Source organism: Eleutherodactylus coqui, chromosome 6 (assembly GCF_035609145.1).
Source record: "Eleutherodactylus coqui strain aEleCoq1 chromosome 6, aEleCoq1.hap1, whole genome shotgun sequence".
Classification (NCBI taxonomy): Eukaryota; Metazoa; Chordata; class Amphibia; order Anura; family Eleutherodactylidae; genus Eleutherodactylus; species Eleutherodactylus coqui.
In genome coordinates, this window is record NC_089842.1 from 205448690 (window position 1) to 205475866 (window position 27177).

At 45.5% G+C, this 27177-nt stretch overlaps 2 protein-coding genes across 3 annotated transcripts in view; one reads left to right on the plus strand and one right to left on the minus strand.

Annotated features, from left to right (window-relative positions):
- The window catches only part of LOC136633149 (protein-L-isoaspartate(D-aspartate) O-methyltransferase-like), a 31687-nt gene extending 10799 nt beyond the window's left edge, over positions 1–20888 (minus strand). Inside the window, exons 1-4 of one of the 2 annotated variants that reach the window (XM_066608662.1) lie at positions 20781–20888; positions 7348–7499; positions 4417–4521; positions 74–105 (exon numbers count right to left, since the gene is read on the minus strand). In XM_066608662.1, coding sequence (XP_066464759.1) covers positions 74–105; positions 4417–4521; positions 7348–7499; positions 20781–20794 — 303 coding nt within the window. In that variant the 5' untranslated portion in view covers positions 20795–20888. The remainder of the gene's footprint in view (positions 1–73; positions 106–4416; positions 4522–7347; positions 7500–20780) is intronic. The other variant, XM_066608663.1, reaches the window with a different exon arrangement.
- A 90-nt stretch (positions 20889–20978) lies between these two features.
- The window catches only part of CCDC32 (coiled-coil domain containing 32), a 31118-nt gene continuing 24919 nt past the window's right edge, over positions 20979–27177 (plus strand). Inside the window, exon 1 of the mRNA XM_066608664.1 lies at positions 20979–21043. The gene's annotated coding sequence lies outside the window, so the exon portion shown is untranslated. The remainder of the gene's footprint in view (positions 21044–27177) is intronic.

Sequence of the window (27177 nt, forward strand, 5' to 3'; positions counted from 1 at the left end):
TCTTAAGTTCTAGTATTAAAAAGGGCACATGAAAGAATACTAAAGTACTATGTTAATGTCAGTAAGCGCTCACCATATGGGGTGCACTGATTGTAGCCTTGTACCCTGTAGAAAAAGCACATGGATGCAGTTAGAGTCTAGAAAATGTCTTGGAATTTATCTATTATGATTACCACTAGAGATGAGCGAACGTACTCGGTAAGGCCGATTTCGCAATCGAGCACCACGATTTTCGAGTACTTCACTACTCGGGTGAAAGGGAGGGAGAGAGAGCTCCCACCTGTTCCCCGCTGCTACCCCCCGCTCCACCACGCCCCGCAGCGCCCCCGAGTACTTTTCATCCGAGTAGTGAAGTACTCAAAAATCGTGGTGCTCGATTGCGAAATCGGCCTTACCGAGTACGTTCGCTGATCTCTAATTACCACCAAATTTTCATGTCCTTTTTTTTTTTTGGAAGTTGCATTAAAAAGTGCGAGAAATGTCATCCAAGTAAAATCCCTTTAATGTGGCAGCAAGGCGCCTGACAGATGCCAGATTATGAAAAGGCATATTAAAAGGAAACTTATTGTACTGTATTTGATATCTCGGTTTTGTTCCCCCAAATAAAATGTATGTATGTGTTGAATTCATGTGGAAAGCAGAAGAGAACAAGCTTGCTGCAAACTGTTGCCTTTGGTAAATACATAAGAGCGCACCAGATAAAGCAAATAGTAAGTCGACAATAGCAATGCAACAAGACTCCTCCAAAATATACTAAAGCTTAAAAAGGTCCTTTAAGGTTTCAGTGACGGCCAATACACCTTTATACTGAGCTCACTAATGGGCTTTTAACCTGCAAATACATCTTTTCATTTTGGTGGCTTAGCTGATTACTGACAGCCAGGCTTCTGCTCTAACCTCCAGATGTGGAGAAACCTCAGATTCTAGCAGTTCAACCCCCTACATGCCACAATCAACAATCACTGCAGCATTTAAGCAGATGACACAGGGAGGGGGATCCTTAGGTCACCCATCGGCATCCCGCAGTGTGATTGCAAGGTACCAATGGGTTCCCATGGCAGCTGGAAGCGCGACAAAGGCACTCATGTCTTCCACGTAGCTCAGCCTAATAGACCTTGCCTCCGGCAGAGTATAGCAGCCTGCTGTCGTTGGCTTATCACAGCTGTCAAACTAAAAATTAGAGCAAATCTTTTTTTTGGTGTAGTTTAAGGAAAAAAAAAAAAATAGTAAGCCGCACTGTAGATATCTTAGATGCACTGTAGTTGAAAACACTGTGTGGGCCCCCACCTTTACAGCGGCGTCAGACAAACATATGCGCAATTGCGCAAGCTTCAGTACAATGCATTTGCGCAATGAACGACTATGATTTGTGCGCATAATAATGTACTTTTTGCAGACTTGGGGGCCTTCTATGGGCGTCTTTGCTACGCAATACGTAGAAAGATAGAGTAGGTCCTATTTCTTTGTGTGCGCAAAACCGTTAATGAGAACTAACCTATTGACATCAATGGGTTCTATTCTCTGTGTATGTATATGTGCAAAAATACACGCAAATACGGTTGTAAATGGACAAAAAAAGTTTTTTTTTAAAAAAGCAACACTTACTAGGTGTATAATTTATCACACATGGTGAGCGCCATAAAAATAATTTTAAAAACTAACACTAGAAATTCTATTTTTATGTTCACAAAAAAAAAAACAAAAACAAAAACAAAAACACAATACAAAAGTTATATATACACACCTCAAAATGTTACCAACAAAAACTACAACTCTTCCCGCAAAAAAACGAGACTGCACACAGCTCCATTGGCAGAAGAAAAACAAATACTATGGATCTTAAAATGTGGCGATGCAGATTCAATTATTTTTCTTTAAAAATGTGTCTTTAGGGCTCACACACACTGGCATTTTATTCTCCCTTGCGCTGCGAGAGCAAGTGAAAACACTCGCCTCGCAGCGCAAGAAAAACACTCTGATATTGCCAGTGTTTTCAATGGGGCCAGCGGCAGCAACGCTATCCCCATTGAAAACATAGGGAGAATACCGCGGACTTTTGCCACAGCTGTCACAGCTGTGGCAGGAGTCCAGCATGCTATCCCATTGCTTTCAATGGGGTTGGCGCTGCTGCCGGCCCCATTGAAAGCAGTGGTTTGTGGCAACCTCTGCAGCATTATTTTCGGTGAAGGGCTTGAAATATAAGCTCTTCCCTGAAAATCATTATTAGCTGGTTAAAAAACAAAAAAAATTTACTCACCTCTCCGCCGCTCAGACGCGTCCTCCGGCTGGCTCCCCTGCACTGCTGTCCAGCACTTTAGCAGGTGGAGAGTTAAAAATCATGAATAGCTAAGAGCTGGCTGTAATTGGCTGAGCGCTCAGCCAATCAGCACAGCCTTTTCAGGAGGCGGGTATTTTTAAATCCCCGACTGCTGAAAGTGCTGGACAGCAGTGCAGGGGAGCCAGCCAGAGGACGCGTCTGAGCGGCAGAGAGGTAAGTAAAAATTTTTTTTTAACCAGCTAATGATGATTTTCAGGGAAGGGCTTATATTTCAAGCCCTTCCCTGAAAAATCATGCTGTGGGGGTTGCCACAAACCACTGCTTTCAATGAAGCGCCGACCCCATTGAAAGCAATGGGACAGCATGCCAGACTTCTGCCACAGCTGTGACAGCTGTGGCAGATGATTCTTTCATCCCCGCAGTCCCTGCAGGGATGAAGGAAACTCCTGCCACAGCTGTGACAGCTGTGGCAGAAGTCCTCTGGCATTCTCCCTATGTTTTCAATGGGGCTAGCACTGCTGCCGCTGGCCCCATTGAAAACACTGGCGATATCACAGCGTTTTTCTTGCGCTGCGAGGCGAGTTTTTTCACTTGCTCTCACAGTGCAAGAGAAAATAAAACGCCAGTGGGTGTGAGCCCTTATTGTGCAAATAAAAATGACAATTCCTTGGTCCTTAAGGCAAAAAATAGACTCATCACTACGGGGTTAACATGGACAGAGAATTGGACACAAATCTCTCTGTTGAGGATGCCTTCACACTTGTGAGAAAAATATATATATATTCGCACGTTTTTTGAGTGATGCGAGAGTGAGTAAAAATGCAGAATTATGAAACCACTGATTTTCAATGGTTTCCTTCACATTTGCAATGTTTTCACTCATGCGATGTTGCAAAAAAGAAAAATCGTGACATATCGTATTTTTCAGCATTTTTTAAAATCTCCCAGGTTTCCTATGGAGCCTCCTTTTTTATCACATCACAAAGCACAAACTTGCAGTTTTTGTGCGCTGTGATGCATTTTTACATTATAAACTCCTATTGACTTTCGCGCTAAAAATATTGCGGCAAAAATGCAAGTGGCAGTGAAAAAAAGCAGCACTAACGCTCAAAAATCGCAGGGAAAAAGTCACGATTTTGCCGTGATTTTCTCGTGGCGATATTGCAGTCGCCAGTGTGGAGGACTCGTGAATAATAATAATCTTTATTTGTATAGCGAATGTTCATTTGCCTGAATGTTGGCTGCACATTTCACCTTGTGAACAGGGGATGTGCTGCTGACAGTGATGATTCTGTATGTGGGATGAATGACCGTATGAACGATCATCTGTCCCACATACAATCTGAATGGGCCCACATAAAGACGGGGTAGATGAGCGTTGATTGGTGCAAGACGCTGTATGTAAAAGAGAGTAGCTCTATTGTTACTGACAGTTTCTGTGCAGAATGGCTACTACAATATGTGGTTCAGAGTAATAGCGTTCTTAATAAAAAAAAGAGACCAAAACCATACTGAAAAAAAATCTGACCCCTAGCTCTAACTACATTATTATATATTTGTATCGTAACTAGAGATGAGCGAACGTACTCGGTAAGGGCGATTTCGCAATCGAGCACCGCGATTTTCGAGTACTTCACTACTCGGGTGAAAAGTACTCGGGGGCGCTGTGGGGCGGGGGGGGGGGAGCCCTCTCTCTCTCCCCCACTCCCCTCTGCAACCCCCCGCTCACCCACAGCGCCCCCGAGTACTTTTCACCCGAGTAGTGAAGTACTCGAAAATCGCGGTGCTCGATTGCGAAATCGCCCTTACCGAGTACGTTCGCTCATCTCTAATCGTAACATACACTCAATAAACACAAGAGTACTTTTATAATTGCCTATAAATGGGACCAGATGACACTCGCTTAATTGCATTTATATATGTTTCAAGTATAAGGCTAGTTTTCATTTGTACGATTGCTTCTTCCCGTTCCCTATACAGTTTCCATCCCGTTTGCACAAATAATTGCTAGTTGAGCATAAAAGCTGTGCTGGAGAATTACTGGAAATGGACAGTCATACAGGATAATCAGCCCTTGTAAAAGGACTGCACAATATAATCACTAATGGACATACGCCACAATGTTGCTAATGTCATACCTATACTCTGGGGAGAATCCATATAGGGGAAATTTCTGATATAAAGTGCTCGATCCGTAGCCATGAGTATCTCGTGAACACGCTGAGATCGGATAACTCCATTTTCTTAAAGGAAAAGTTCAGACATCAGTAAGAAACTTTACGGTCTTGGCTGAAAACAGAACTAAAAAGCAAAATGGATTTATAACAATCCATACAAAAGAGATGACAGAAAGAAAAGTATCGGCTTGGCTGTAATGTATTGCATCAATGAATGTTGCTATAAGAATGGCTAACACAAGGTTCTTTTTACATTCTGAAATCAAGATTTTTCATGCACCCCGTTTGCAAATTTCTTTCCTGCTGAACTCAACAATCGCTGTAAATCCATTAAGAAGCCCAGCATGAAGGAGTTTTAGTTACAGACAGCAGAATAAACAGTAAACTAACGAATCTGAAGGGAAAATTACATTTTAGTGTCGGATTTAAGGAACCCTGGTTTTCACCCAATATTCCTACATGCAAATATTAGTGTTGGTCTAGGCAGCATCTACTTAAAGGGGTTGTCTCGCGGCAGCAAGTGGGGTTATACACTTCTGTATGGCCATATTAATGCACTTTGTAATATACATCGTGCATTAAATATGAGCCATACAGAAGTTATTCACTTACCTGCTCCGTTGCTGGCGTCCCCGTCTCCATGGTGCCGTCTAATTTCGCTGTCTTCTGGCGTTTTTAGACGCGCTTGCACTGTGCGGTCTTCTGCCTGGTGAATGGGGCCGCTCGTGCCGGAGAGCTGGTCACCGCGTCGTCATTGTAGCTCCGCCCCGTCACATGTGCCGATTCCAGCCAATCAGGAGGCTGGAATCGGCAATGGAACGCACAGAGCCCATGGTGCACCATGGGAGAAGACCTGCGGTGCACCATGGGAGAAAACCGCAGTGCATCCCTGGGAAAGGACCGGCGGCCATCTTAGGGAGAAGATTTTTATAACTCCATATTTCGTCGGATCGGTGAGTAGCAAGCGGTTTAAAAACCGCTTTAAATTGCTATTTTATGCCAGGGGGGTGACAGGGGGAATGGGGTAAGGTAAAATTTTGATGTTTGCCGCGAGACAACCCCTTTAAGAACAAAGAAGCCAATTTCACATCTGCTGGAGATCCGGCTGAAAATACTGGAAGAAAAAAGCACTGCATGCAGCGCTTTATCTGCGGTCTAAAATCCGGGTAGCTGGGCGGACCACATTATAGTCATTGGGGAGCACCCAGTGCTGTTCGGTTCTGTCCAAAGACAAAGTCATTTGTCTGTGGACAAACAGAGCAGGAAAGCGGAATCCCCAGCACAAGTGTGAAAGCAGCCTTACTAAAAGGTGTTGGTCAGTTTTATCTACTGTTGACAACCTTAGGATAGGCCTTCAATGGTAGATCAGTATGGGTCTGCCATATGGGACCCCTGCTGAACAGCTATTCCCAAAGCTTGGAGGTTTGTGCAATGAGCTGATTTCTGCAGGAAGCAGACAGCAATGGCCAAGCTTAGTACTGCAAGCAAAGTCAGCTCAGTGCATGAACACACCAGTCCATCAATCAACTGATTACCAGGAGGTCCTGAGCAGGGGATCCCCACTAATATACTTCCGATGGCCTAACCTAAGGCTGGGCCATCGATAGTTTATAACTGGACAACACCTTTAAGTCAAAATCAGAAACCGTGGAGAATGAATTAGAATTAACAGGCCACACAAGAGAAAACACATTTTACAGCACTGCATCCCTCACCTGATTGTCTGTCAAACGTCGTATAGACATCTGCTATGTATATTAATCTTATTCCATGCAGTGCAGACTCCTGTCTGATGCTTATCAGACATCATCTTGATGCTGAGATTTATCCCTGCTTTCTCTTCCTATATGCTGTGATAGCAATCCCATGATGCATCTGTACAGCATCACATGACCAGCTAGAGCCATTACAGTTTATGTCTGTTGGTACGACACAGTAATTATCATTACCCTCTATATTCGCCTAAATAAGCTAAAGACCATTAGTATATAGTCCGCAGGCTCAACTGCCATATTATTCATTATAGCTGTATTAGAGTCGTTCCCCCCCCGTGAAGAGCTTGTTTGGTACAGTATGTAAGCTCTCTCTTGAGAGAACAGAAGTTCCTACTGGCTCAGTAGTAGGCACCGTTGCCTTGCAATGCTGGAATCCTTGGTTCAATTCCCAACAAGGGTAACATCTGCACTGAGTTTGCATGGGTTTCCTCCGAGTACTTCGGTTTCCAAAAAATAACAAATATAAATTGAGAGAACCCAATATTAATTGATGTAAAGTCCTCATAATATTCACGCATTATTTAAATAAAAGGTGATTATTACTGTAAGTCGGTCACAATGAGATCACATGATCCACCTGAAGAGGAGGTGTCACAGCTCACCTCCTCCTGCAGCCATGGGTGGACCGCCATACTCTTGTTCCTTCCTTCTCTGCTCGCCCTCCCTGACATCTGCGTGTAAAGTCTGATCCCACCCAGTCTCTTAAAGGGCCAGCAAGTGCCCTTTGACTATTATGTCTTCTCTGTACTTTGTTATTGCCTGCTGTCTGCCCTGACCTCAGGTTGGACTTTGTACTGCACCCGTGCTGCCAGCCCTGACTTGAGCCGGTTTCTCTACTACACTCCTGTTCAGACCTTCAGGTACCGCGTTACCAGCCACATTACCTGATCTATCCATATTTGCAACAGCTTGGGGGTCCCGCAGCATAAAAAAAAACAAAAAAAAACAGATCCTACTAGGAAAGGTCAAGGATGAAAACCAGGGTTCCCCGTGTGTTGCAATGGTCCACTGCCTTTAAAGGGCCACTGATAAAAAATGCTCTTCTTCATTAAGTAACTAGTCACTTTATAGTAAAATGATAATATATGAGAAAAGAAGAGATGGGATTTGTTCTCACTTCGAAGATTATTGATGAGATCAGCATGTGTTTTTCCACTAGAAGTCCAAGCCATGACTCTTGAGAACAGGATCCCAAATGGTAGCGTAATGGTGGCCAGTTGTAAGAAAGAGCTCATGTCACAGGATCGGTGAGAGGGTCCACAGCCTACTCTGCCAACGAGAGAAAACACAAGACATGGCAAAGGATTATATAAAATAGAATAGAATAATCACCATGTGAAATGAAGACATATAGAAGCAAAAAAAGTCATTTTAGGAGTTAACCCCTTAGTGACCGGGTTATCGTGTTTTTACATCCTGCCGTTGTAGGACATGTATGAAGGGAGATACAACGCGGATGACGGATGTTTCTTACAGATGACACCCGCGGGCAACGGCTCCTCAATTCTGACAGCGGCATTTAAATCCCCCGAACGATTTTCAGGGGTCCTGTATGGCCCCGCGCAATGAGATGGCAGGGAGCCGTGTAGGTGTCATGGCAGCCAGAGGCCTTCTGAAAGGCCCCAGGGCTGCCATGGCAGAATGCCCATCGAACCATCCCTGTAAAAATGAGATCAATAAAGTTTTAGTAAAAAAAACAACAAAAACAAATAAAAGTAAAAAAAAAAAATAAAAACAAAAAATCTTTTGCCTTATTTATAATAAAATAATCTGCTAAAAACTAACATACATATTTGGTATCGCCACTTCTGTAAAAGTCTGATCTTTCAAAGTAACACATTATTTACCAAGCACGATGAATGTCATCCGAAAAAAAAAAAAAAAGAACGCCAGAAACGCCAGTGAGGGTGATCAATGAGTGGAACAGGTTACCACAGGAGGTAGTGAGTTCTCCTTTAATGGAAGTGTTCAAACAAAGGCTGGACAAATATCTGTCTGGGATAATTTAGTAAATCCTGCACTGAGCAGGGGATTGGACCCTATGACCCTGGAGGTCACTTCCAACTCTACCATTCTATGAAACGTGTTTTGGTCACCCTGTCTCCAAGAAAAAGGCAATAAAAAGCGATCAAAACTCATATGTATTCCAAAATGGTACCGATGCAAATCCTGCATGTTCTGTAAAAAATGAGCGGCAGAAAATAATTTGAAAAAATTAAATATCTTTGAAAAAAAATAGAAGTAGTACAGCAAAAAAAAAAGAAAAACTATATGTTTGGTATCATAGCAGTCTTACTGACCCATAGAATAAAGTTATAATATCATTTTCGTTGCACACTGTGCGCCGTAAAACAAGACACACCAAAAGATGGCAGAATTTAATTTTTTCCCCCATTTTCCGGCTCTTAAAATTTTTTTTTTACATTTTTCAGTACATTATATGGTACATTAAATAGTACAGTTGAAAAATACAACTCAACCAGCAAAAAAACAAGACCTCATATAGCTACGTCAAGGGATAACTAAAGGAGTTACGATTTTAAAAGGGTAGAGGAAAAAAAACGAAAATGTTCATCAGGATAGGTCGTCAATAGTTGATTGGCCGGGGGCCATCATTCGGGACAGGGTCTGTCAGCGCCACAATAACACAGAGGTCAAAGCTGAAGCTTCCGCGTCGATCTCCGTGTAGTGGCCGGCGCTTGTAACTGCAGGCACAGCTCTCATTGAAATTAATGGGAGCCGTGCTTGTAGTTAGAAGCGCCGTCCAGTATAAAAGGGCCGATGCGGAGACTTCTGCTCCGACCTCTGTGTATTTGGAACAGAAGTCTCTGCGCTGACCTAACATGTAGTGCCCGACGTTTGCAACTGCAGGCAACTATTGATGACCTATCTTGATGATAGATGATCAATAGTATTTCCATGGAAAACCCCTTTCTATCTTCTCTCAGCCTTCTTCTTTGCAAGCTAAAAACATTCCCAGATGCTTTAACCGTTCCTCATTAGGACATGTCTATTTCTTGTTTATGGAGGGGGTTCCATTTCCGCTTTTGGGGTACTAACCTCTGACTGTTGGGCAAAATCTTTTTTATAAGGATACCTGGTTGATAATTGTGCAAGAAAATCAAAACTGAAAGTAGTCCCAGTTTCACATAACTGACTGACCTCATCTCTTCCCTTGTACTGAAATGCTGTGTGTTAGAGATTGGAGTGAATTGAAGACCAAGTCTTTGATTTTTTTCTATTGGGCATGCACTGAATTATCTGTTTTATGGCAAAATACATATATCTGAGATGACATTCTGATCTGAAAATCTACATATTATGCAAATGTAGTTATTGATTTATTTATCTACGAGGACTTGGGAATTTGACATTTTGTTCTTTTTTTATGGTAACATCTATTTAGGGTGGAATTATGATCCAAGTTACTGTGACACTGGTCTACAGTTTGGGTCCACAAAGTCATTTTTCGGTGAAATGCGTAGATTACTACTTATAATTTGACTATAGATGAGTGTCATGGATTATCAGATGGCGTGTATTATGGTCATACGTGAATATTGTTTCTGCCTTCTATCAAGACCATTTAGAGACATTTCTGCATATTAGCTGATTCTATTCTGCGTAGGTTTGTTTTCAGCTATTCTCCAATAACCATCATTTATATATTCTTTTCTTTCTTTATTTACACTTCAAGTAATTTTTGTTGGTCATCTTAAGTTTATTTATTTTTTGTCTCTTAACTTAAGAGTTTATTAAAAATATATAGGGTGAGATTCCAGCATGGCCTTGCCCTTTTCTTGGGTGGGTGCTCCGTATTGTTAGTTACCATAAGACATAAGGGCCCTCCTAATTTTTACGCATACATTTTCCCCCCCTTTTTTGCCCCCCCCCCTGTCCTTGATGTAATTTAACAAATAAAAATATGTTTTATCTTCATAAAGCACAACAGTGATACCTGTGACTCATGCAGTTTGTGGCAACGGCTACTTTCACCTATACAGCAAGACACAGTTTACTGCTCTACCCTCTGCCTACATTAAAGGGGTTGTCCCGCGCCGAAACGGTTTTTTTTTTTTTTGCATAGGCCCCCCTGTTCAGCGCAGGACAAACCCAAGGGATGTGTTGAAATTTAAAAAAAAAAAATTTACTTACCCGAATCCCCTCTCTGCAACTTCTTCCTTCTTTTCCTCCAAAATAGCCGCCGGGATCTTCACCCACGATGCACCGCGGGCTCTGTGCGGTCCATTGCCGATTCCAGCCTCCTGATTGGCTGGAATCGGAACACGGGGCGGAGCTACGCGATGATGCGTAGAAGGGGGCGGAGCCAGAACGCCGCTCGTGCCCGGACCGACCAGAAGGGAGAAGACCCTTCTGCGCAAGCGCGTCTAATCGGGCGATTAGACGCTGAAATTAGACGGCACCATGGAGACGGGGACGCCAGCGCAGGGAAGGGGAGTATATAACTTCTGTATGGCTCATATTTAATGCACGATGTATATTACAAAGTGCATTAATATGGCCATACAGAAGTGTATAACCCCACTTGCTGCCGCGGGACAACCCCTTTAAAGAATCTAGTTTTGTAACAAGTAACGTTATATAGGAAATTAATGTAGAACAGCACACTGGATACACTAATTAAAACAGCTGTTAACTCCCCTTTGAACCCAAGTGCTTAATTTTTTCTCTTCCGTCAAACAAAGAAAGGAAGCGAGGGCCTCAGATTGACTTTCATAAATGAGACCTGAGTTATTGCACTCCTTGAATATGTATAAAATACAATAATTACTACCGAGAGGGGCTAATGTGCCTAGTATAAAAGAGTCATAAGTGTGCTATAGAACCCGTCATCTTCCTGAATCACTGCCCGTAAACGACAATTTTAAATACCAGGGAATACTAAACAGATCACAAATGTTAATACAGCTTCTCTTCATGGCGAAGACACCTTGCATGTGATTAAACTGGTTTACCTTATGATAGTCAAGGGAACAACAGCGTCACACATCAAACCTCAGAGAACATCTGGGAAGGTTATATCCTCTCTAATCTCTGACCCAAGAGACTGTGCACATAAACAAGAGCAAAATCACTTCACCCTTTCCCAAAATTCTGTAAGTGCTCAATGTAATCCCACGTGACCTTTATATAGGGATAAACAAGTGGTTATTGGAGGAGCCTAAATAACGACATCAATCAAGGAGCTATTTGACAGCCCCTTTCTGGCTTACAAACCAACGCTGCGATACAAAACTTCCAGTGATCTCGGAGATCTTGAAGTCTCATCCGAACTGCTTGTACTGTAATATATTGTGTCGTTTCCGAATGCAGATCCATAGCTATCCGATGAGGGAGCTGATAAATGGGCTCGCCCGTTCAGTATCTCAACTTCTGAAAACACGGGAATTTATCTCTAAGCATCAAGTCAGTGAATGCTTACTGGAAATGCTCAGAAACTGAGGGACTGCTATGCAGGCAGTAAGGATAAACTCTAGTCGGTGCTATCATCACCGGACCACCAATACTTTTATGGTAACCCGATGGCCTATTCTTCATGGAGTCCAGCATGTCTCCAGACCTTGTAAGAGAGCAGTACTTGTTTGTACTGTACCCATGCATACCGTAGTCAGAGCATCAGGGCTGTGCAGTCGGGGTCAAAGTCCTATTTTGGTGGAGACAGTAGAAGAGTACCAACTCAGACTTATGTATATGGTAAAATTAATTCAATGCAGAATTTGTTGCATATTTCCTTTCATAGGAATTTAGGAAAGTTTTAAAATGTCCTATAAATATATGTTCTAGTCATCTAAGCCTACCCTATTTATCGGAAACTTTGATAACTAGAACGTGGAAACAGCGATAGAAAAATCAGATATTGCCTTCCCTCTCCATTACACCAAGTATCCTTATGCTGCGGCTGTTGGTTGAGATGAATTGGTGCTACGCATGCTCAGTAGTGAAGCTGCTCGGAGGACGGTGGCACAAGGCAGCGGGCATGCCGCACTCATCTCCGAAATGCTAGAGAGAACCGGAATACAGTATTACATCAAGTAACAATACCTTTATACTTAGGATGATTTTGACACGATGGTGATGAAAAGCCTGATGTTACCATTTTAATATAGTAAATTTAATCACTTATAAAGGATAAAAGGAGTCATAGTCAGGGGTCGGGGTCTTGGAAAATTGAGGAGTCAGAGTTTTGGCTTACCAACTCCACAGCCCTGTTACCCATTCCACTTCTCCAGTAGTTACAGCATGAGACTCTTTAGTGATCACAATAGGGCCACCCCAGAAGGCAATAATACCACCCTCCTATAAGGCCATCTGCTCCCCAGTAGTCACAGCACCCCCCATGTACACACCTCGCACATTCTTATTTGCTAGCAGTAAACTACCTGGGTATTAGTGTATCTTGACGCCACCAGGAAGAACTGGTGGAGTCAAGATTGACAGAGGGGGGCGCCCCCTGATGCTGATTGGCTGCAGAGCTCGATGGGCTGCAGGTCCTGGCAGCCCACTAAGCTGATGGTGCAGCTGCAGTGATTACTGACAGGGATGGAGGGTTAGGGTGAGGGGTAAGTGTAACAGACTTATATTATAACAGTAAGGCTAACAGTTACACTTACCCCTCACCCTAACCCTCCATCCCTGTCAGTAATCACTGCAGCTGCACCATCAGCTTAGTGGGCTGCCAGGACCTGCAGCAAATCAGCATCAGGAGGCGTCACCCCCTGTCAATCTTGACTCCACCAGTTCTTCCAGGCAGGGCACAATGCCACTAAGATGCCAGGACTGTGAGAGCCTGGAGCCTAATGGATCACCAGAGATTGTGAATTGGCGCCATAGCCACAAAAGTTATCACCTTCATAATACACAGCCGCAGGGATGAGTGTCCAGTTGACCTTTTGTATGAGGGCTTAGGCCGGATTAACAAGGTCATATGCAAAAAAGAAGTACCCAAGAAACTCACATCGGACAGCACATTGATACCTGTCTGCACTGGTGTAACTATAGGGGGTGTGGCTGCACCCGGGCCCAGGTGCCTTAGGGGGCCCATTAGGCTTCTTCTCCATATACGGAGCTCAGTACTATGAACAAAGCATTAGTTGGGGGCCCTGTTACAGGTTTTGCATTGGGGCCCAGAAACTTCAAGTTACGCTCAAGGGTTTAAGAGAAGTTGGCCCCCCCCCCCTCCCCCCACAAGATTTAACTTTTGCACCTGGGCCCATAAGCCTTTAGCTATGCCACTGCCCATCTGTATGGCATCTTATCTTCATGGACACCGTAGAACACGTTCTATTCTCGCCCATGAAAATGAAGAAGAATGGGACATTTAACAATTCTTTTTACACAGACCATCAGTCTGTGTGAAACATTTTACTTGTGTACAAGCCTCACAGGCTATAACAGGGCCGTGTGCTGTCCGTGGAATGCACACGGCGCGAACATGAGGTCACGTGAAGCGACCCTTACTGAAATTGTTCCTACTTGTAAAGGAAATTAATCTGGAAGTTTAAATCCATAACAGAATTTCCAGCTTTAGGGGGGTGATCTCACACAAACAGATTCCAATTATGGAATCCACAATCGGAGTCAAAACTCAGGCATTGAAAGCTATGAACTTTGGATTTTTCCTTCACTCTCGCCATGTGAGCCCGGCCTTAGGCAATATGTGCCGACGTATGCAAAAAACAAAAGTCCACGCATCCAACAAATGAAATGCGCTGGTACACACCATGGCTGCAACAAATACAGAAACACACGCCTCGGCACTCATACACTGACTATCAGAATATTACAGAACTCTTTGCATCAACCGCATAAAAACACGAGATTCTTAGCGCATATCTTGGCCTTGATTTTTTACCTTGTTTGGAAACAACTAAGGCCTCATGTCCACGGGGAAAATCAGGCCCGCCGTGGATTCTTCATGGAGAATCCGTAGTGGGTCCCTCCTGCCCCGCGGACATGAGGCCAAAAAGTAAGAATAAACTTACCTCTCTGGATGCTGCGGTTCTTTCTCCCTTCCCGGCTGGATCTTCTTTCTTCGACCCGGCAGATGTGCTCGGCACGCCGGCAGCGTGCTGCGCGCATGCGCCGGGCCGAAGAAAGAAGATCCGTCCGGGAAGGAAGGGAGACCTGCAGCGTCCAGGACAGGGGAGTTTTAATTATGGTACGGGTGTTCCGCGGATCCGGATGGCTTCCATAGGCTTTAATAGAAGCTTGCGGGAGACCCGCACTAAAATGGAGCATGTCTGGATTTTTTCCCGCACGCGGATCCACGCCTGAAAGAAAAAATGAAATCTGCAGGTATTTAACTACTTACAGGTATCCCTATGGGGCGCCAATCCGCGTGCGGGAAAAACGCTGCGGATTTTAAATGTTAATTTACCCGTGGACATGAGGCCTAAATGGCCCAGAAGAATCGAGACTGTTCCACATCCTACACTGCAACGAACCGACTCTTCTGGCCAATATTCAGCTGATCTTAAAATATAGCCCTATATGTCACGGAAAAAAATGCAGCAAAAATAATTTTTGTAGCAGAATGAAAAAGAATCGGGCAGTAAAACCCCCACAGGGGTAAAATCCCTAAAAAGGGTCTGCTCCTTAAGGTACAACACAGCCTGGTCCTTAAGGGGTTAAGTGGTGTCAAAGAATGTGGAAACATGCTGCACTAATACAGAGGGGGTGTACGAAGAGGAAAACGGCCACACACCATCTACATGGTAACACAATAGGGCTTACGTGTTACTTTTACACCAAAAAAGGCGCCATGACAATAGAAAGCGTGACTCTTTATTGCTTTTTTCCCCTGTACTGAAAATCGATGAGTTTTTCTAGGGGGTTTGTTTAAAGGGGTTGTCCCGCGCCGAAACGGGTTTGTTTTTTTTTTCAATAGCCCCCCCGTTCGGCGCGAGACAAACCCGATGCAGGGATAAAAAAAAAAACCCGGGTAGTACTTACCCGAATCCCCGCGCTCCGGTGACTTCTTACTTACCTTGTGAAGATGGCCGCCGGGATCTTTACCCTCAGTGGACCGCAGGTCTTCTGTGCGGTCCATTGCCGATTCCAGCCTATTGATTGGCTGGAATCGGCACACGTGATGGGGCGGAGCTATGAGGAGCAGCTCTCTGGCACGAGCGGCCCCATTCAGAAGACAGGACTGCGCAAGCGCGTCTAATCGGGCGATTAGACGGCACCATGGAGACGTGGATGCTAGCAACGGAGCAGGTAAGTGTATAACTTCTGTATGGCTCATATTTAATGCACGATGTATATTACAAAGTGCATTAATATGGCCATACAGAAGTGTATACCCCCACTTGCTTTCGCAGGACAACCCCTTTAAGTTGTTCTCATGTGAGTTCCAGGCCTCTTCCACACAGGCGAGACATCGCATGTTTGTAAAGCCCATGCTTTCCTATGGCTTTTTCCATACGTGTGGTTTTGTAGTGTGCGAGATAGCGAGGTTATAAAATTGCGGCATGCTTTATACAGCCACGCTTTCCTTTTTTTTTGTAGCCCATGTTTCCTATGGAGCCTGCAACTTTCTAGCATCGCACAGCAGCCACTAACAACGTGAAAACTCTGCCTGCTATGGAGATCTATGCAAAAAGAGGGCCAGAGACAGTTCACTTCACACCTGTCTGATTTAATTCCCTCGCGCTATAAAAAAAAAAAAACGCATGTGAAAATTGGGACCACATGCGATATTAGAATTTTTGCGAGAAAATTGCATCTCTGAGGTGAGAAAATCGCAAACACATAGCAGCGACAGCGATGAGATTTTCTCGCATCCAAATCATTACCGCCCGTGCGGAAGAATCAATCTCAAAATATATATATATATATATATATATATATATATATATATATATATATACACACATACATACATATCAGCTGCATGGTTAGCCCTGATCCCAGCTCCATCAACACTGCACCCAGCACCTACTCACTATCTACGCTAGAACCAACGACAGAGGAAGAAGTCTCCAGGCTCCTTTCCACTGCCCGCCCTACCACCTGTGCCAGCGACCCTCTCCCCTCTCACCTCCTCCGCTCCCTTTCCCCAGCTCTCATTACTCACCTTACCACAATCTGCAACCTCTCCCTAACCTCTGGCACTTTTCCCTCCTCATTCAAACACTCCATTATATCCCCTCTGCTTAAAAAACCAACTCTGGACCCGACTAATGCTGCTAACTACCGACCCGTCTCAAACCTCCCCTTTATCTCCAAATTACTGGAACGCCTGGTCTACTCTCGGCTTACTCGCTTTCTCTCTGACAACTCACTCCTCGACCCCCTCCAGTCTGGTTTCCGCTCTCTACACTCGACCGAAACTGCCCTTACAAAAGTAACAAATGACCTGATGACTGCAAAGTCGAGAGGTGATTACTCTCTACTAATCCTCCTTGACCTGTCTGCTGCATTTGACACTGTCGACCATAATCTCCTTCTCACTATGCTCCACTCTATTGGTCTAAAGGATACTGCTCTCTCCTGGTTCTCTTCCTACCTCTCTGACCGCTCTTTCAGTGTTTCCTTTGCTGGTTCTATCTCTGCTCCACTTCCTCTCGCTGTTGGGGTACCCCAGGGCTCGGTCCTTGGTCCCCTTCTTTTCTCTATCTATACTGCCCCAATTGGACAAACAATCCACAGATTCGGTCTCCAATACCATCTCTATGCTGACGACACCCAACTATACACCTCCTCTCGTGAGATCTCTGGACCTTTCCTCCAAAATATCACCGACTGTCTGTCCGCTGTCTCTAACACTATGTCCTCCCTTTTTCTCAAACTAAACCTCTCTAAAACTGACCTCCTTGTCTTTCCACCTTCTAACCGACCTCCCCTCAACATCTCCATTCCAGTGTCTGGCACCATCATAACCCCCCGACGGCACGCCCGATGCCTTGGGGTCACACTGGACTCTGACCTCTCCTTTACCCCCCATATCCAATCTCTGGCCCAAACATGCCACATGCACCTCAGAAATATTGCTAAAATACGTCCGTTCCTAACCACGGACACGCTAAAGACGCTCGTGGTTGCGCTCATCCACTCCCGGCTTGACTACTGCAACTCGCTACTCATCGGCCTTCCCCGCACTAGACTCGCTCCACTCCAATCCATACTAAATGCAGCAGCTAGACTCATTTTTCTATCCAGTGGTTACTCAGACGCCTCTGCATTATGCCAGTCGCTGCATTGGCTGCCCATCCACTGCAGAACTAAATTTAAACTCCTCTACCTCACTCACAAAGCTCTGCATGGCACTGCGCCACCATACATCGCCTCCCTCCTGTCAGCACACCACCCAGCCCGCTCACTCCGATCGGCTAACACCCTCAGACTAAACACCCCTGTAATACGAACCTCTCATGCTCGCCTACAGGACTTCACCAGAGCAGCACCCATCCTCTGGAACGCTCTACCCCAAGGCATCCGGACAATTCCCGATGCACGAAATTTCAGACGTGCCTTAAAAACGCACCTCTTCAGGGAAGCATACCAAATCTCCTGACCTAGTCCCCCGCCCCTCCCTATGGTGCTCCACCCTGTTTGCCTTCTGATAAATGATCTGTACATAAAATTTCCTATTGCCTGTGTTCCCCACCCCCGGCACCTCCTGTACCACCCTCAACCCATTTGTGTCTAACCCAATGTACCTTATATTGTAATTGTTGTATTGTTTTGCATTTATCCATGCCTGAAAGCGCTGCGGAATAAGTTGGCGCTATACAAATAAAGATTATTATTATTATTATTATATACACACACACACACACACACACACAGCTCTGTAAATAATAATGCAGAGTCTACGGCCTGATTCAAATGAACGTATTAGGCCCAATGACGGATTTGATTTGCGGGAGATCCGCAAATCAAGCCGCTCATAAGGCCTCATGTCCACGGGGAAAATCAGGCCCGCTACGGATTCTCCATGGAGAATTCGTAGCGTGTCCCTCCTGCCCCGCGGACATGAGCGCTGAAAATAAGAATAAACTTACCCGCAGCGGACCGAGCAGGTCTTCTCTTCTTAATGGACGGATCTTCTTTCTTCGGCCGGTGGATGTACTCGGCACGCCGGCAGCGTGCCGCGCGCATGCGCCGTGCACATCTGCCGGGCTGAAGAAAGAAGATCCGGCCGTGAAGAAGAGAAGACCTGCCCGGTCCGCTGCGGGTAAGTTATTCTTATTTTAAGTCTCCTGCGGATCCGGACGGCTTCCATAGGCTTCAATAGAAGCCTGCGGGAGACGTCCCCACGGGAGACCCGCACGAAAATGGAGCATGTCACGTTTTTTTTCATGCTCCATTTTTTTTTAAAATTCACTTTTATTGACCATCTGCGGGTATTTATCTACCCGCGGGTGGTCAATGCATCCCTATGGGGTGCGGATCCGCGGGCAGGTGATCCGCTGCGGATTTAAAATCATATTTTGCCTGTGGACATGAGGCCTTAGGATGCATTAGCATCCGCAGACGATTTAAAAGCATGTGGATGTCATTTTCTCCTGGCATGTGGGTCGCATGCGCAGGAGAAAAGCGCAGCATGCTCCATTTTTCTGCAGATCCCACGGGAGGGCTTCCATTGAAGTCAATGGAAGCCGTCTGATCCGCGGCACACCCGCAGCTGACACTGTGGAAGTGCCGCGGGTCCCACGAGAAAGCAGGAAATTTAAAAAAGAAGTGCACTACGCATGCGCTGGGCGCGCCCGGACACAGCTGGGCGCTGAAGAAAGAAGATCCGGCCGCGACGGAGGAGACCCCCGCTGGATCCGGAGAGTTGAGAAAATGTCCCATGGCTGCGGGCACGGGCAGATCAGAATCCGTGCGTGCCGTAAACATTGGGCTCTACACATGACAAATTTGCATGTGCCATGCGCAGTGACTAGAACCCCTTGATCATACAAAAAAATACACAGCAAGCTCTATTTTCCTGCGTATTTACATATAGAACTAATTACACTAATTGCCCGTTGGGTTTTCTTGCACGCGCACAAAAAGAACAGTTAAACACACACACACACACACACACACACACACACACAAGCGCTCGCAAATACGCAATGCCCACTGCGCAAATATGCAGCGTGCGTGAGGCCATCTTCACACCAGCATACATGCATTTGTGGAATTCCGCTTTTTGTGCGCCTGCATTGGTGTATTTTCCTGTACTTTTTGCGCCCACAAGTCATGTTCATTTGCACGTGGCAAACAAAGACGCACTTATTTAAATGGCTAATGAGTTCCAGATGTCTTCTTTTTCCTGCGCAATTCCCCAGACATTCACACATCTCCTTGTGTATTTCGCACACATTTTTGCATCCCCATTGACTTCTATGGAGACTTTGGATACGCAAATATGCCGGAAAATCGAGCATGCTGCTTTCTTTTTTGCAAGCAGGAAAAATCTGTGCATCTGAATTAACCGATTGAAATCAATGAGTTCTATTCTCTGCTTATTGCATGCACAAATACGCCCATGTACCGGCGGCCAAAATGCGCTTATGCCCGTGTGAAGCTGGCCTAAGGCTGATTTCACACGGCTCAGAAAACCGCTCAAGATCTGTGCAATGTGAGCCGCACAAATCTCGCGCGGGTATGCACTCTATTCTTTTGAATGCAGTCAAACATGAGCAACTTCATACACGCGCATCGCGGCACGGGAAAATAATTCATCACTTGTCCTATCTTGGGGCATTCCATTGGAACGTCTCTCCCATTGTTTTCAATGGGGCCGGAAAAAACAGCGCATGGCGCACACGAGTGCGATACGACGCTTCCTATTAATTACTTCCCGGACACAAAACCGCCTCGCTTCCGCGAGGACATCACACGTTCTGGAGCGCGATATTGTGCAGAGTTTCACACCCCGATATGGCACTCGCCCCTTTTAGAATTAGCCTGAGGCTGCTGTCACACCCACGTTAGGGTCAGTTTGGGGTTGCCGGCTCTCTTCTGCCTTTTTTTTTTTCCAGAGATCCGTTTTCCCCCATTGATTTAAAAAAAAATATATATATTTCTGTTAAGTCATTTTCCCTTTTTTTGGAAGGGACGGAAAAATAACGCTACAGGCTGCGCTGCCGTCCCGACCAAAATAAAAACGGAAACGTGACGGAACGGTAGCGCTCTAAAGCGGTTATGTTTTTTTGAAACGCAAATTTAATGCAATGGGGGGAAAAACAGATTTTTTTCCCCAGGTTCTTTCTTTCAAGAGGGAACAGGAAGCCTAAACTGCCCCTAACGCCGGTGTGACCGCAAGCTGTGCTGTACACATCCACGGTATATAGTATATACATTGTGACCCTCAGCCTTATATAAGGATTACCCCCTCACTTCACGGCCAGCTGTGTGCAGCCTTAAAACTACAATCCCCATGCTGCCCTGTCAGCAGACAAGTACTGTGCACGGCAGAGCATGCTGGGAGTTGTATGCCCGCGCTCTATGGCCGACCCTTCCATAATGTCCCCATCCCGCAGCCTCCACCAGCTCACAGCGGCCAGGCCTGATCCCGCGCACCGCACTCACCTCCACCCCCACATGAGCCTTCACGGCGGCCGTATGTAAACACGCCAGCGCCGTTGCTATGACAAACTTAAAGGCCACGCCTCTTCCACGCTTCTTATCCCGCCGTCTCGTTCCTACTAAGGAAACAGCAATTGGCTCATCGTCCTATTGACTGACAGTTGACTTGACCAATCACCGCTCAGCATGGAGGACGAGGATTGGAGAGCGGCAGGACACGCCCACAGACGGGCGGAAGTATTGTGGTTGCTGCTAGGAGGTGAAGGGTGAGTAAATAGCGCCGTGAATGGCGCTCATTGTACTAGAGTGGGTAGAAGGTGAGGAGGGCAGCCATTGTATCCGCCTCCTCCCCTATGTAATGTATAGTCTGCTCGGCCATACACTGGCCCAATATCACTAGCTGTATGGTAATATCTGCCTCACGTTAGGGCCAACTTTAATGCCCATACAGCAGCGCCCACCGCATGACCACAGATGGCTAACCGTGCAAATACCAGGATTCATAGGAGCATATTTGCCCACGCAGTGAATGGAGCGCATTGATTTTAATGGCCTTGTTCACATAAGCGTATTTCGCCCACGCATTTGGTTCACGCAACATGCTCTATTTTCCTGCGCAGGGAAAGATCACATACCAAACTATTTACACTAATTGCCCGTTTCAATGAATGGGAGCATCAGTGCTTGTTTTCTTGCGTGTACAACTGCGCATGACTTGCAATAGTACAGTAAAATACGCAGATGCTCGTGGAAATACGCTGGAAGGGACCTCCACGGTCATCGGGTCCAACTCCCTGCTCAGTGCAGGATCACTAAATCATCCCAGACTGATATTTGTTCAGCCTTTGTTTGAACACTTCCATTGAAGGAGAACTCACCACCTCCTGTGGTAACCTGTTCCACTCATTGATCACCCTCACTGTCTAATATCTAATATGTGTCTCCTCCCTTTCAGTTTAATCCCATTGCTTCTAGTCTTTCCTTGTGTAGATGAGAATAGGGCTGATCCCTCTGCACTGTGAAAGCCCTTCAGATATTTGTAGACAGCTATTAAGTCTCCTCTCAGCCTACTTTTTTGCAAGCTAAACATTCCCAGATCCTTTACCCGTTCTTCATAGGACATGATTTGCAGACCGCTCGCCATCTTGGTAACTCTTCTCTGAGCTTGCTCCAGTTTGTCTATGTCTTTTTTAAAGTGGGGTGCCCAAAACTGGACACAGTATTCCAGATGAGGTCTGACTAAGGAAGAGTAGAGGGGGATAATGACCTCACGTGAGCTAGACTCTATGCTTCTCTTAATACATCCCAGAATTGTGTTTGCCTTTTTGGCTGCTGCATCACATTGTTGACTCATGTTCAGTCTATGATCTATTAGTATACCCAAGTCTTTTTCACATGTGCTGCTTAACCCAATTCCTCCCATTCTGTATGTGCTTTTTTTATTTTCCTTGCCCAGATGTAGGATTTTGCATTTCTCCTTGTTACATACCATTCTGTTAGTCATTGCCCACTGTTAATGCTTGTCCAGATCTTTTTGAATCCTCCCCCTCTTCCCTAGGGTTAGCTATCCCTCCTAGCTTTGCGTCGTCTGCAAATTTGATCAGTTTCCCATCATTTTCCTCTTCTAGACCATTTATAAAAGTGTTGAACAACACTGGGCCTAGGACAGAGCCTTGTGGTCCCCACCAGGCTATACAATGGTAACAGTGCCAAACTTGACAAAAAGGTTGCTCATAGCGACCAATCAGATCACTGATTTCCTCGTTTTCCCTGTGCATGGTATGTTCACATGACACTAATCAGTATGGGCCTTTTCCTACATGGATTTCAGTGAAAGTTATGGCAGAAGTCAGCGTGATTGCTGCGGATTTCTGATGCAGATTGTCATTGGTTACCTTTGTGGATCCTCAATTTAGCTGATTTCAATTAGAAACATCCATGTGTAGATTTTCAAATATGGATTCCACGTGGCATCTGTGTTAAAAATTAACATGTCACTTTTTTTTCCTGCAACGTGGATTCTACATTGCAGATTTCCATTAAAAACAATGAGAAACTTGTGATGCGGATTTTTCAGTGGATTTAATGCAGATTCTGTATGAAATGCTTGGTGGAATTCAGCATGTGAACATCAGATCCCCAGGACCCATTTGCTCTTCTAATCTCTGTTTTAGCAAAATACTTGGATTTCCCATGGAAAAAACACTTCTGAAGTATCTTTTAGAACACCTTGATTTGCTGTTCCATAAAACACTGTGTTTATGCCGCATGTATGGTTTGTGCAGTTTGTTTTGCCCTGTTACTTTACGCATGTGCCGGTCTTAAACAGTTTTACAAAGACAAAAGTCTGCACTTGCAACAAATTATGGGTGCATTCAGACGACTGTATATCGTCTGGGTTTTCACGCCCAGCCGATATACGGCGTCTCTCTCTGCAGCGAGAGGAGGCTGGAAGATCCGGGAGCAGTGCTCTGACCTCCCCTCCCCTCTCTGCCTCCTCTCCACCCCCATGCACTATTTTTAATGAGGCGGGACAGGGGTGGAGCTAATTCCTGAAATTTAGCTCCGCCCCTGTTCAGCCTCCTCTCATTGCAAATTGTGCAGAGGGGCGGAGAGGAGGCAGAGAGGGGGCGGGAGCTGAGAGCACTGCTCCTGGCTCTTCCAGCCTCCTCCCCCTGCAGCGAGAGATGCGGTATATCGCTGGGCGTGAAAACCCAGACGATATACGGTCGTGTGAATGCACCCTAAATGTGAAAGTGCAGATTAACTTTGACTGCAACAGTAAGGCCATCTGTGCAGAATCCGCGTAAAAATGGAGCATGCTGCGATTCCTCTGCTCACGGAAACCATAATTGGTTTCTGCAAGTGTGCAGGAAAAAGTGTTTTTCCATAGCATGCTTTGGAAGGTATTTGCTGCAGAGCCACGATGCGGACGTCCGCCATATATTCTGAAGCAAAAATCTGTTTGTGTGCAGGCGACCTTACAGTAATAAAAACACATACTTCAGCACTCAATCACATTTAATATCTGCAAAATTGTTATTTATACGAACCGGGTAGGAAATGCAAAGTTCTTAGTGCGCAATTTGATCAAGTTATGTGGGCCCATCCGCCCACATGTCATGCACTTCATTTTCCTGTCTATAATCAGGTGGTTCAGTGATAGTATATAGCCAGGTATCCTGCTTTCTTGTTCATGTGGGAGCTTTTTAGCCCAAAGAGAGGTGTCTGTAGAACTAGGAACCCATCCATTAACTTTCTCCTGCATGCGGCAGATGGGCCCACATAATTTGATCAAATTGTGCCTTAAGAACCTTGCATTTTTATTCTGTATAGTATCTTAAGGCATGTTCATCACTGTGCTCGGAAAATGGGAAACCAGGACTATAGTAACAGGCAGTGACTGCTGTCGGTTCTTTCTCTCTTGGTCATGGCCGGCTGTACTCTACCTCGCCCCTGACAGGTGTGATGGCTGGACTTGTGGGGAATAACCCTCTGATGGGTGTATTTATACAGGTCACAGAACTCAAAGGGCGTGTTTGCCATCAGAAAGTTAAACCCCAAAAGTCCAGTGCGCACACCTGTCAGTGGGAGTGTTGGGACTTCTTCATAAGACCGTATTTACGCAAACTTTTGTGCGTGTAAAATATGCGCACGCAAAACACAGAGGATAGAACCCATTGATTTCAATGGGTTCGTATCCATGAGCATGCTTTGTGCACGGAAACAAAGGACCTGCTTTATCTTTCTGGGTTTTGCGCAGAAAAGGCCCCCATATAAGTCTATGGGATAATAAGCAAGGCAAAGTATGAAACATTGCGCAAAACAAAGGGCTCCCACACACCTGCGTTTGCTTTTTTGGTAACGTGATTGTCAATGGGACTTTCTAATGTTAAAAACGCAGTGCAACTTGCGTTTTTGGTGCATTGCGTTGCGTTTTTAACATTAGAAAGTCCCATTGACAATCGCGTTAACAAAAAATGCAAGTGTGTGGGAGCGCTAAGGCCTCATGTCCACGGGGAAAATCAGGCCCGCTACGGATTCTCCATGGAGAATCCGTAGCGGGTCCCTCCTGCCCCGCGGACATGAGGCATAAAAATAAACATAAACTTACCTCTCGCCCGCTCCGGATCTTCCCTTCGCCGCGGCTTCATCTTCTCTGCGTCGCGGCCGGATCTTCTTACTTCGGCCCGGCGGATGCGCAGGATGACGTCGGTGACAAGCCCCGCGCATGCGCCGTCCCAAAGAAAAAAGATCGGAGAGAAGATGAAGCCGCGGCGAAGGGAAGATCCGGAGCAGGTGAGTAAATTCCTATTTTGGTCTCCCACGGATCCGGACGGCTTCCATGGGCTTCAATAGAAGCCCGCAGGAGCCGTCCCCGCGGGAGACCAGCACGAAAATGGAGCATGGTCCAGATTTTTTCATGCTCCATTTTAAAAAAAATCCCTTTTATTGACCATCCGCGGGTATTTATCTACCCGCGGGTGGTCAATGCATCCCTATGGGGTGCGGATCCGCGGGCAGGAGAAGAGTTAAAATCCGCTGCGGATTTTAATTCTTCTTTTGCCCGTGGACATGAGGCCTAAGAAGGAAAGAATACATCTGGACCTCATTAGGCTAATACCCTTTCCGTGGATTAAAAGGCTATATCGTGTGCTTGTGAACTAGGACACTGGTGTGAGTGGTTTTTGCGCCCCCGCCCTTAATGGTAGTGATGTCAGGGAAGAGGCAGAGTATAGTCAATGAAGAGTGGAGAGGAAGAGCATGTGCAGAGTGTACTAACACAATTATCGCAGTGTTTTGTGCGCCGTGGTACAACGCTCCTATTGATATCGCCGACCTGCTCTTGAATGCGGTGTTTTCTAGCTGCGATTTTTAACCGCCTTTGTAGCACCAGTTTCGTTGCGGGCTGCCTCTGCACTGGGAAGCATAGTCACCTATACTCTGTAGTACAACGGATAGAAGGTACGCCTGTGTGCCAACAGAACACTTCTGATATACATACAGTAGGGGAATTCCTATGGGATGCACCCTGTGAGCATCATCTTACAGCGCCATGGCTTACTACAGTCATAGATTACAGATGAACAGACTCTGAGGACTCGAAACATTCTGACACGGATTTCAATGAAAATATGCGTGAGAAATCTTCACTGTTAACCTGGATTTCCATTGAACTCGGAAATACGATGCTATAGATTTTTTACTGCATTATTGTTAAGGCCCTTTTAGACCCACCGATTCTCATTTAAAAATCGCTGAAAGCCATCTTTTGAGCGAGAATCGTTGGGTCTAACTGCACGGACACGTGCAGTATTCGATAACGAGTCGTTCATCATTGTCTTTCAGCTAGCTGAAAGAGAACGATGAGCCTTATCAGTGCCACGCGCAGAGTTCTCAGCGGGATACCGCTCAGAGAACACAGCTGGAGTATGAAGAAGACAGCGATGCAGCTATGTTCTGCATAACCTGCTCGGAGCGCTCAGCTGTATACCAGCTGAGCGCTCAGTGAACACAGCAGAAGTATGCAGAAAACAGCACTCCAGCTGTCTTCTGTATACTCCACTCAGAGTGCTCAGCTGTATACCAGCTGTGCGCTCCATGAACACAGCAGGAGTATGCAGAAGACCGTGCTCCAGCTGTGTTCTGTATACCCTGCTCGGAGCGCTCAGCTCTATACCAGCTGAGCGCTCCGAGAAGGCAAACTGTATGCAGAAGATAGCGGTCCCGCTTGTCTTTTGCATACAGCGTAAGCCTTCATTCACACACTTATGCAAAGTAAACGCTCAAAACTGTTACTCAAATTCCGGTTTGGGTCAGTTTTGAGTGATCATCTTGCCATGTAAATGCACACAATGGTTATCGCTCAAAAGATGACTTTTGAGCGAGATTCAGTGTCTAAATGGGCCTTTAGACTTGTAAACCCCTCACCCCCAAAATTTCATGTTATTTTTGGAAGCTTTTTTGAGTGACTATTTTAACATGCATTTTTTTCAAGTGTTCTGACGGAAAAACACTTGAAAATAATGTAACACCCAGAACAAGCTACATTTTGCAAAAAAATGCACCAAAGTTTGTACGAGTAGCTGGTTCCTTACTGACTTAAATGTAACATCTGGCCTGCCATTTTTTGCTTATAAACAATCTAGAGAAGACGTTACAAACAAAACATTACAATGTATCAGTCTGAAGCCCAGCCTGTTTCGTGCACAGGGGTCTGCATGCAGCGCTGTTTCTTTCATCCAAAAGCCAACAAGCTGGTCAGAAAGTGAGCAGACCCTACTACAGACGATGGGGTCCGCCCAGTGGTGTTCGGCTCCGTCCAGGGATAGGACCATTCGGACACAAGCATTCTGCTTTTCTGCTCCCCAAACTGAGAAGGAAAGTGGAATCCCCAGTG